Genomic DNA, 12,138 nt, shown 5'->3' with positions numbered 1-12,138 from the left:
AAGCAAGCATGGAAAGTGGATGCTCTATCTTTCAGCTGGAAAAACGTAACAGTATATGCCTTTCCTCCACTGCCTCTCCTCCCCAAGGTACTCCTAGAGGTCAGACAGGAGAAGCCAAAGATGATACTGATTGCCCCAGACTAGCCCCGCCAGTACAGTTTTCCAATCCTAAGGAACTTGTCTCAATGCCCAGCTTGGACCTTACCTCAGATACCTCATCTACTGTCCCAGCAAAGCAGTCAGATCCTGCACAGCCAAGTCAGTACTTTAAACCTGGCAGCATGGCGGATAATGTAGTCATACAAAACACACCTCTCATTAAAGCTGTGATGGATGTCATTTTGGAAGCCAGTAGGCCTAGTACTAGAAAATCTTTTTCTGGAAAATGGAAGAGATTCTGTGCTTGGAACCAGGCACAAGGAACTGATACAGCTGTACCAAATATTCCTCAGATTTTGCAATACTTAACTGAGATGCTGGACAAAGGCCTATCTTTTTCATCAATTAAAATTCATGCCAATGCCATTTCGGCTCATTACAATACAGAGCCACCAATCTTTTTGCATCCTTTGTTAAAGCAGTACCTCAGAGGAGCCAAAAACTTAAGGCCTCCAAGGAGATCACCAATACCTGCATGGGACCTCAACTATGTCTTGGAAAAACTCACCTTGCCTCCTTTTGAGCCAGCTGCTACAGCTGATATAAAGTTTTTATCTTGTAAAACAGCTCTGCTCCTAGCAATAACTTCTGCAAGACAGGTTTCAGAGCTACAGGCACTCATGGCTGTGGAAACTTTTATCATGTTTTATCCAGACAGGGTCTCTCTGAGGACATACCTAACATTTATGCCTAAAGTGGTGTCCAGTGTGGCTCTTAACCAAACTATTTATCTGCCAAATTTTTATCCAAATCCACAGAACAAGGGGGAGAGAATTCTGCATTCTTTGGATGTACACAGATAACTTAGATTCTACTTGGACAGAACCAAAGTTTTCAGGAAGACAGAGCAATTACTAGTGGCATATGCTGCAGGATCACAAGGAAAGGCTATCTCAAAGCAGACTATTTCAAAGTGTTTAGGCCACTGCATTCACTTCTACTATTTACACCATGGCAAGCCAGTGCCTAAGGACATTAGGCCACATTCAACCAGAGCTGCAGCCACTTCAGCAGCCTTTCTCAGGGGAGTACCAACCAAAGACATATTAGAGGCTGCTACTTGGAATTCAGTGCACACCTTTACAAAGCACTATCATCTGCCACTCTACTCTAAATCCAGGGCAGGCTTTGCCACTGCAGTTCTGCAGGGCCTCATAGCCACTCCTAATGCTGTTTAGCTCCAGCCTCCCAACCATAGCTTTGGGACTCTACCCAAATGTAATGACTGTAACAGTGAAACACGAGGAACATAGTACAGTTGTGTACACTTACCATAAATGTAGATATTCGAGTGTATTCACTGTTGCAGTCCAGGTTACCCACCCGCCATCCCTCTTTTTTCTGCTGGAACGTTTCTTTCCTTCTCTGATTTATACAACCTATGTGGTGTATTTGCTTGTAGACGAAGGTAAAAAGTTTATATTGGTGTGTATGTATATATATATATATATATATATATATATATATATATATATATATATATATATAAATTTTGGCTACCCTTTTAGGGGGCACCTGACATCTGGGGCAAGGAAAACTGAAGAAAATGGCATCAGCTGCTTCTTTTATACCCCTGGCAACCTGACGTCAGGGAAGGGGTGACAGCAGCTGACGCAAGACCCAAAACTTTGGAATTCAGGCCAACTGAGGGCAACCTGCCAGCAGGATTACCCAAATGTAATAACTGCAACAGTGAATACACTCGAACATCTACATTTATGGTAAGTGTACACATCTGTACTTTTTTACAGGAGCAGATTTGGACACCACCACCACCACCACCACACTAAAACTTCCTTCAGAAAGGAAGGGTGTCTGTACTTCGACAATAGGTTCTAAAACATCTATCGAGAGACAAGGTACCAGCCTCAGAGGTGCTCAAATTGTTGGGGACGATGGCGGCTGCAATCCTATCAATTCCCTTGGGGCGTATGCACATGCGGATTCTTCAATGGCTCCTGTTCACACAATGGTCCAATCAAGAACTTCCAATGTCACATCTGATTGCTCTGACAAACTCCTGCAAAAAGTATCTTCGATGGTGGTTGACATCTCATCAATTAAGGATCAGTCGTCCCTTTGTCCTACCCACTGCAACAGCCACTGTGACCACGGACGCTTCCCTGATCGGGTGGTGGGGGGCATTATCAGGGGAGAACCGATGAAGGCACATAGAACGAACATCAATGTCCTGGAGATGAGAGCGGTACTTTTGGTGTTGCAATGCTTTCAGGAGACTCTTCCTCTGGGAACAATTGCAGTTCAGACAGACAACATGTCTGTAGTCTGGTACGTAAACAAACAAGGAGGAACCAGGGCTTACCCCCTATGTCGAGAGACCCTGAGAGTATGACAGTGGGCTATGTCCACCCACCGCTTTCTGATAGCACCGCACATCCCGGGGAAATCCAGTGAAAACTGAACAGGGCAATTTTGTTGTGGTCCCTCAAGGAAGAGATAGCGGAAAGGATATTCCGCAGATGGGGCCAGCCTTGCTGCGATCTCTTTGCATCCCCATGAAAACAAAATGCAGCAGCTACTTTGCCCTAATCCCCCCTCCAGGAGATACCCCAAGGGATGCCCTAGTCCATGATTGGCCCCCAGATCTTCTTTACGTCTTCCCACCAATTCCTGTGATACCCAAAGTATTACAGAAAGCCAAAGGCTTGGGAAGAACCATCATTCTAATAGCCCCTTACTGGCCTCATCAGATTTGGTTCCCCTTCCTTCGACATCATGTATTGGAAGGACCTTGGATTCTGGACCCATTTCCAGAACCCTCCTGATTCACTCATCGGGGGCTCTTCATCCCTCTCTTCATTCCCTCAAATTGACAGCTTGGCTGCTCCAATTCCCAATATAGCCAGGTTCTATAACCTCACAAATGAAACACAACATATCTTAATATCTTCTCATAAATCGTCTACTATAAATTTGTACCTCAGCAAATGGAAGAGATTTTCTATATGGGCCTCTCAGAACAATTATCAACCCTTACCTAGCCTCGATTTCCTCTATCCTGGAATTTTTGACTATGCTTTTCAACAAAGGAGCTGCTGCAGCCACTGTTCATGTTCAGCTTGTGGCAATCTCTAATTTTAACCTTGGCAGTGAGGGATCTAATGTAATGTCACATAAACTATCCAAAGCCTTTCTTAAGGAAACCATGCATCTGAGACCACCTGTTAAATCCCCTTATACATCTTGGAATTTGTATTTTATGCTTTCACGTATCATTCTTCCACCATTTGAACCAGCTTCTTCATGTGAATTAAAGTATTTATCTTGGAAAAACATTTTCTTAGTAGCTATCACATCTGCTCGGAGAGTTTCAGAATTGCAGGCCTTGTCTATTAAACCCCCTTATTTGATTATTCATTTTGATAGTTTCCGTATGAATGAATTCTCATTCTTGCCTAAAGTTTGTTCTGAAGCTAATCTTAATCAAATGATAGAATTACCGTTCTTTTTCCACAATCATAGCAATAAGTTGGAGTATATGCTGCACAAACTTGATGTTCACAGGCAACTTCGATTCTACCTGGATAGAACCAAAGAATTTAGAAAATCTGAGCAGATCTTTGTTTCCTTTTCAGAGTCCAAAACAGGTGAACCTGTGGCAAAAAACACTCTGTCGAAATGGCCATCAGATTGCATCTCCTTTACTTATTCATCAGTGAATGCTCCACTACAACACAAAATAAAGGCCCATTTAACTAGAGCTGTTTCCACTTCTTCAGCATTTACTGCCAGGTTAACAATAGATAAAATTTGCGCAGCAGCCACTTGGTCAAGGCCTCATACCTTTATCACTCGTAAAGTAGATAGGGCCTCTAGTGATAAGGCTTCTTTTGGTTTCACTGTCCTGAGGAATATACTCCCTTGAGCCACCCTAGAAAGATGGTGCTTGGGACGCTACCCATCAGTAAGAATGAACGGCAAGATAGAACAACTTCACATAAAGAAGTTATGTACTCACCATAACGTTCCATGTGAGTTGTTCATCTCGCCTTCATTCTTACGTCCCACCCACCTATCCCCTCCAGGCTTTCTCAGGGACTGAGAATTATGATTGGTCATTGTCTGTCTTTTTTCCATTGTTTCCTTATTTTAAGATACGAGTAATGATATATGGTATATTGGGGCAGCAAATAAGATCTGAAGTAACACAGACTACATCATGGGATAGGGAGTTGACTTCAAACTTTGTAGTTGACCGAGTCGGCTCCGAACCCATCAATAAGAATTAAGGCGAGATGAACAACTCACATGGAACGTTATGGTGAGTACAGAACTTCCTTTTTCTTTATCAACATAGACAATTAGTGCCGTATCTTTTTAGACTCTGAATTCACAGTGTAAGCTAATGCATAATGATGTCATCACTCAATGTGTTTTACTTAAACTGTGAGAAATAAAACAACTGATTTAATAATTTTAATAATATATTTCATAAATTGTTTTAATAAACAAAGTTTGACAAAAAAATAAAAACAAAAACAATTGTAAGATGTTAAGTTGTCTATCTCACCTTCATTCTTGCTGGATGGGTTCGGAGCCGACCTCGGCTCCGACTCGGCCACTCTAAAAGCTCGAGAGTTGGTTCCACCGGCTCGAGGCTCCCCTTATATCCCACAATGCTAGGCGTGAGTTACCTCAGATCTCGTTTGCTGCTACAGCGATCGAGGTGTGTTTTCTACCGGCTCCAGGTTAGTGAAAGTTAGACTAGTTTAAATTCTTTAGACTTAAGCTAGCTTAGTGTATTTTTCTTTCCCCTTAGTGTAGTGGATATTATCCCTTCTACCTTTATCCAGCCCCTTTTTCTAAATAACTTATAGTTCTTTCCCAAAGGCCTTCGGGCCCTTCCTTCCCTATCCTTAGGGTGTGTATGTGTTTGCTTAGGGAGTTTTAACTTAACTTACCCTTTAGTTTAAATAATTCCCTTTAAACCCCTATCAGTGTAATCTGTGTGTGTGTGTTTTCTGTGTGTGATTACACTTCGGTTCCTTGAGTATGTCCAAGGATACAAAGGTCTCAGGCTTCAAGAAGTGTGACTCGTACTGTCAGAAAATGTCTCTGACAGATGGTCACACTTCTTGTGTGTATTGCCTGGGACCTTTACACCTGCAGGACTCTTGTGCTGTATGCCATGGCTTCAGCCCTAGAGTCCTGCAGGAGAGAAAAATAAACTCATTTTAAGGGGTTTGATTAAGCCTGAAGGTTCCCTTTCTGTGTCATCGGGGAAACCTTCTAAGGCTTCCAAGACCTCGGCTCCAGCTTCAGAGTCGAGGCCTAAGGCTTCGCCTACTGCTTCATCGGCTCCGGCTGGAGCCGATGAGTCTTTGACTGCAGTATCTGTGGTTTCCTCGGCTCGGCTGGAGCCGAGGCATTAGAGATTCCTGGGTCGGCTCGATCAGACCATCGGAGCCGACATCTAGAAAGAGATCGAGGTCACCGTCCCTTGGCTCCATTCATTCGCTCCAGCATCTCCCCTGCTGTCTGAACGGAGCCACAGATCTCACTCCTCCAGGTCATCGAGGCTCTCAGATCACGACCTCCAGAGGGTAGTGAGTAGACTTTTGAAGTCTGAGGCACTGGCCCAAATGCTCCAGAGTCCGACTCATCAGTCGATGCCTCAACTTGTTCCTATAAATATTCCTCCTCCGACTCCTTTGAGCTCGGAGCCGGGCGCCTCGAGACCGAGACTGTGGTAGCGTCGGAGCCGATACAATTGTCTTCGGCTCCGTTGTCGGTTCCGATTTCTTCTTTTGAAGAATCTCGGCGCCGGGCTTCCCTCGTTGGCTCCGAGGGGGTGAGTGGCATCGGACCCTTGTCCGACCCCCCTCTCCCTCTCGGTGCTTCGGCGCTGGTGAGCTCGGCTCCGACATCGGCCTCGGAGCCATCTCTGTCGGTGCCGAGGGAGGTTCTCAGCTTCTCGGAGAGGGGACCTCTAGCTCTGCCGGACAGGGGTGCGTTCGAGGTCATGCGGAGTGTGTTGGAACCTTGTTCGACTCCACAGTCGGCTCCGTCCGCCCCTCCCTCTTCGGTGCCTTTGGTTATGTCGACTCACTCCCTCATCCCAGACCGCAGAGAGCCAGCTCCTCAAGAATCCCCTGTGGGGATCTCATCCTCTTCCGAGGCCTCCCCTGAATGGGCAGGGGAGCCCCCTAGGAAGAGAAAGTGTAAGAGGAAGCACATAGACTCACCTGAGTCTGTCACCTCTGACACAGATTTAGAGGATTCCGAGGGTTCCCCACGTTCCCCTTCTGAAGATGTATCTTTGCAGACATTCTAGAGATCCTGAAACAGAGGGAAATTGGCCAGCCCTTAACCCTTCGGAGGATGAATCTGTGTATCTTGAGGCGTTTGGCTCTCGCCCTTCCACCTCCTGGGTGTCCCCCCCCTTTGATCCCCTCATGCAGGTGGTTGCAAAGAAGGCCTGGATGGCTCCTGATTCAGTGGACCCTACCCCAGGAGACCTTCCAAATTTATAACAGCACCAACTGACAAGCAATTTCTCACAAAAGGTGTTTCTGTGGATGCTATGGTGGTAGCTGCTGCCACCAAGAAGGAACTAGCTGATCCTTCAGTGCCTGTTCATCCCCTAACAAAGAATCTAGGTCTATGGGCAGGTACGGAAGCGGATGTTCTCGCCAGCGACCTTTGCTATGCGTCGCTCAACTACCTATGCCATTTTACTCGTCTTCAAAGAGACTTGATCAAAGAAGCGAGTGACATGTTGAAGGATCCTACGGCTGTGGGTTTTCAAGACAAGATGAACACTCAGCTGGCTACCCTGAACTCCATAGCTAACTCCTCCATGCGCCTCCTTTCTTATGCGGCTGATGGAGCGAGCAGGGCCGCAGGGACAGGTGTGGCCTTACGCAGGCATGCCTGGATGCGGCTATGCAACTTTGCGGACCTCTTTAAAACGTCATTCACTAATTCCCGCTTGATGGATCATCTCTTTTGGTCCTCAAGTGAAAGAAACCTTGACTAGGTGCGAGACGGATGGCAAGACTCTTTCTGCCGTCGGAGTCCGTTTTTCTACTCCTTCTAGGCCTTACCCCAAAGGCCAGAAAAGTGGAAAAATGTGGTTCTGCAAACAATCTCAAGGGACTTCGCCTGACGCACAGAGTCGGTTCCCTGCCAGAGGCAGAGGGGGGAACAACAATGGTAGACGCCCTAGAGGCAGGGGGGGTCCGCAGAACCAGGGCAATCGAGAAACCTTCTCTGATAAGCCCTTTCAGCATCCCTGAGGTGTTGCCCGACTGCCCACCTTCGGAGGCAGTCGGGGGAAGATTGTCACTGTACCCAGAAGCCTGGCTATCCCTGACTCAAGACAAATGGGTACAGTCCATCATTTCCGAAGGCTATTCCATTCCCTTCGTTCGCATTCCAAACCAATCAAAAAAATCCCTTCCAGATGTTCCACCCGCTCAAAGGGATCTTGCAGCTTTGGAAATTTCAAAGCTGCTTGCAAAAGAGCAATTCAGCCAGTTCCAGCAGACCAGCAAGGATCCGGAATCTACTCCAGGTTCTTTTAGTTCCAAAGAAAACAGGGACTGGAGACCAATTTTGGATCTCAGTATCTTGAACAAGTCAGTCAAGAAAACAAGATTTCGGATGGTCACGCTGCAGTCCATCCTTCCCCTATTGGGAAAGGGAAACTGGATGTGCTCTATAGACCTTCAGGATGCGTACTATCACATAAAAATGAACAGACGCCCAGAAGATTCCTCCGCTTCAGGCTGGGAACCAGTCATTTTCAATTCAGGGCCCTGCCCTTTGGTCTCACCACTGCCCCGGGTGTTTACCAAATGCATGGCAGTGGTAGCTTCTCACCTGAGACGTCAAGGATTCCAGGTGTTTCCATACTTGGACGACTGGCTCCTCACAGCTCCCACCAAGCATCTTCTTCTAATGGCCAGGGACTACACCTTTCGCATTTGTCAAAATTTAGGCATTTCAATAAATTGCGAAAAGTCTGTTTTGTCGCCTTGTCGTACTATTACCTTCATAGGCGCAAATCTAGACACAGTCAACATGTCTGTGAGACTAACAGATCAGAGAATAACAGACATACACAAACTGGTCTCGCTCCTCTTCAACAGCAACAGAATCAAAGCCAGGTTAGTTCTGAAAGTGTTGGGGATTATGGCGGCTGCCATACCTCTGCTTCCATTAGCCAGATTCCACATGAGAATCCTTCAATGGATGCTCTTCACGCAATGGTCATACCAGCAACTTCCGATGTCCCACACCATTATGATTACGCAAACATGCAGAAATCATCTTCTGTGGTGGATGTCTTCCCCTCAGCTCTTATTGGGAAGACCCTTTGTTCCTTCCCCTCCAGTTGCTACTCTGACAACGGACGCCTCCCTGATCGGGTGGGGGGGCATTATCATGGCAGAACTGTTCAGGGCACATGGCAACCAGACGAATGCCACCTGCACATAAATGTTCTAGAGATGAGAGCAGTGCTTTTAGCGTTGCAAGCCCTTCAAGACTCTCTTCCCTTGGGAACGATAGCAATCCAGATGGACAATATGTCTGTAGTGTGGTATATCAACAAACAAGGCGGAACCAGGTCCTACCCCCTGTGTCGAGAAGCACTCAGACTGTGGCAATGGGCGATTTCTTCTCAGCGGTTTCTGATAGCAACGCTCATCCCCGGGAAGTCCAATCAAATCGCGGACAAGTTGAGCAGAGCTATCCTCATGCCTCACGAGTGGTCTCTGAAAGACTCTGTTGTGAGAGAAATTTTTCTCAAGTGGGGTCAGCCTTGCTGCGACCTTTTTGCTACTCCCCAAAACAGCAAGTGCAGAGATTATTTCACCCTATTCCCTTTACCAGGCCAGCCCAGCAGAGACGCTTTAGTCCAAGTTTGGCCCCGGGGACTTCTGTATGCATTTCCTCCCTTCCCACTAATCTCTCAAGTGATACAGAAAGCTATCGCTCAGAAGGCCTCATTGATCCTCATTGCTCCTTACTGGCCTTGACAGGTTTGGTTCCCCTTTCTACATCATTTTCTGTTGGAGTGACCTTGGCATCTGGACCTAGTTCCAGATCTTTTGATCCATCAGTCGGGTCAGTTTCATCGCTCCCTTCCCTCTCTGAACCTCACTGCTTGGTTCCTCCAATTCCAACCTTAGCCAGGCTTCCTCAAATATCTCACTCTGTTCGAGATATTTTGATAGCTTCCCATAAATCTTCCACTCGAAAGATTTATTTGAGTAAGTGGAAACGTTTCGCCTATTGGGCTCAAGGAAGGGACATAGATCCTTTCACTGCTTCCATCCAAATGGTCCTTGATTTTCTAGCTGAACTCTTCCATGCAGGTTCATCTCCTTCTACTCTTAAAGTTCAATTGGCAGCTATTTCTAACTTTCATGTGGGCATTTCAGAGTCTGCCATAATGTCCCACAAGCTTTGCAAAGCCTTTTTGAAAGGAGTTTTTCTACTCAGACCTCCTATAAGAAATCCTCCTCCTCCTTGGGACCTAAATTTAGTTCTTTGATTCTTTCCCCTTTCGAACCTGCAGCCTCCTGTTCTTTAAAATTGCTATCATGGAAAACACTCTTTCTGGTAGCTATTACTTCAGCTAGAAGAGTTTCAGAACTTCATGCACTCAGCTGTCGACCTCCTTATCTGTTGTTCCATAAGGACAGGGTATCTTTACGAACCAACTCGTCTTTTTTACCTAAGATAGCCTCGGCGTCTAACCTAAATCAAACCATTGACCTCCCTGTGTTTTTTCCAGAATATTCTAACAGGTCTGAACAAAAATTGCATTGGCTAGATGTTCATCGTCAGTTAAGGTACTATTTGGATAGAACTAAACAATTCAGAAAATCTGACCAACTGTTTGTCTCTTATGCAGAAGGCAGAAAGGGACTTTCAGTTTCAAAGGTATCATTATCTAGATGGCTAACATCTCTGATTTCCCTTGTTTATGAAATTAGACACCAAAAGCTGCCTAACAAACCTAAAGCCCATTCTACCAGAGCTTTGGCTACTTCTATAGCCTTCCAAGACAGACTGCCTATTGACACCATTTGTGCAGCGGCTACTTGGGCTACACCTCACACTTTCATTTCTCATTATAAGTTGGATTTAGCTTCTAGGCATAGAGCTAACTTTGGTTCCACTGTTCTCAAGAGTCTGTTCCGTTAGGCCACCCGGGACAAGGTGCTAGGGACGCGGTCCCATCCAGCAAGAATGAAGGCGAGATAGACAACTTAACATATAGAAGTTATGTTCTTACCATAACGTTCCATGTTAGTTGTCTTCTTCTCACCTTCTTCTTCCGTCCCACCCTCCTTCCCCCTGGCCTGGACAGACCTAGAGGAGTTTTGATTGTGACCTCTCTTTCTACCACCTCTTTACTTTAGGTATATGCTGCTGTGCATATTTTCCTGGATCAGGATGTAGGTCACCCTTCTCTTCTCCCTGGTTTATAGAGGTGGACTTTGTTTATAGTTGTTCTGTTACTATTATAAGCTGGGCCTAGCTTACAAACGAGATCTGAGGTAACTCACGCCTAGCATTGTGGGATATAAGGGGAGCCTCGAGCCGGTGGAACCAACTCTCGAGCTTTTAGAGTGGCCGAGTCGGAGCCGAGGTCGGCTCCGAACCCATCCAACAAGAAGAAGGCGAGAAGAAGACAACTAACATGGAACGTTATGGTAAGAACATAACTTCTATTTATTGTTTAGTATATCTAGTCCTCCATCAATGATTGTAGGTTCTTCAGTGCAATGTTTCCATTTTGTGCAGTCAATTTGAGTCAAGAACTGAAGATATCACTAGCATTATGCTTTCTCCCAGGATATAGTCAAGTGAAAGTGTTGCTTCTGCATCCACACTTCTTGTTTCATTCATTTTCTTTATTGCTTCTAAAGACAGACAAACCTGCATCTAGGATCTTTATGTTCCGGGGATGTGAAGAGAAGACGGAAGACATGCGGAGCAGGGCCTGCACCTGGTGTTTCAGGTAATAGCTTGTATGTATGTTAGCAAATGGGAGATGTGCATTGGGAATTATGACATAATTTAATAAGATGTTACCAAGTTTGTTATGTGGAATAAGATGAGTGAAAGACATTTTCTGTGTCAATATAATGATCAGAAGGCATGTATTGACTGCACTCAGTGCATTTGTCATAACTGAGAAGAACAGTACCAGCCTTACACATGAATAGCATGTTTTAACAAATACTGTCTCACCCTTTTGTCTCATTTTTTTTTCAGTAATATTTCTTCATCCTAATCCTTGCAATCTTTACTTAGCTAAGTTGTTGTCTTTCTCTGGAGAGCAGTACTAGTTCAGGCAAACAAACAAGTAAATAATAACTTACCTGCTATAGCCATTTCTGTAAGTTTGGTTGAGGCATGGGTGCGTTTGAGGATTTTTGAAATGCTGTAGGCTTGCCAGTAGAACTTCTGCATGAAATCTTGGTACTTTATTAGGTGAAAGTGGATTTCTCCCTATCGCTTTTAGCAACTGCAGACTGTTGAATGGATTGCTGTCTTTTTGGCAACAGTAAGGTGATTTTTTTTATTGTGTTTATATGAAGCAAACTGAGTAACTATGACAAAATTTAAGTTCAGATTTCAAAGTGGGGTTACTTTATTGTAGTGTACCCCCTTTGACTGACAAAGTTTTGATCTGTATGAATTAATTTGTACTATGAATGGGACAGCATACGACATGTCTTGCTCTTCTTTGACTAGTCAACATCACAGCTTTCAACTTCTTCCTTCTCAACCTTACCCTATCTATTCTACTGTCTTTTTCATACCTGTTATAGTCAGAATTTATTGTCCTAGTTCCTGTTTTCTAGGTCTACATGTCTCAGTGTATTATACAAATCACTGTCATAATGGTGTTCTTTTAGCTGATTTCATATTAGCAGTTCAAGATTCATTACATAGGGTAAAGTTGCTTGTTATTTTGCCATTGATTGATTGTCT

The 12,138-nt window shown here is 45.0% G+C and overlaps 1 protein-coding gene across 2 annotated transcripts in view; it reads left to right on the top strand.

Annotated features, from left to right (window-relative positions):
• The window catches only part of GPATCH2L (G-patch domain containing 2 like), a 2,618,649-nt gene that overhangs the window by 2,301,852 nt on the left and 304,659 nt on the right, over window positions 1–12,138 (top strand). For both annotated transcript variants that reach the window (XM_044073870.1, XM_044073869.1), the window contains exon 9: window positions 11,067–11,158. In XM_044073870.1, coding sequence (XP_043929805.1) covers window positions 11,067–11,158 — 92 coding nt within the window. The remainder of the gene's footprint in view (window positions 1–11,066; window positions 11,159–12,138) is intronic.

This window comes from Protopterus annectens, chromosome 6.part0 (assembly GCF_019279795.1).
Source record: "Protopterus annectens isolate FY-2018-M chromosome 6.part0, PAN1.0, whole genome shotgun sequence".
NCBI lineage: Eukaryota > Metazoa > Chordata > Ceratodontiformes > Protopteridae > Protopterus > Protopterus annectens.
Note: the sequence above shows the minus strand (reverse complement) of the source record. Positions and strands in the feature narration are given on the sequence as shown.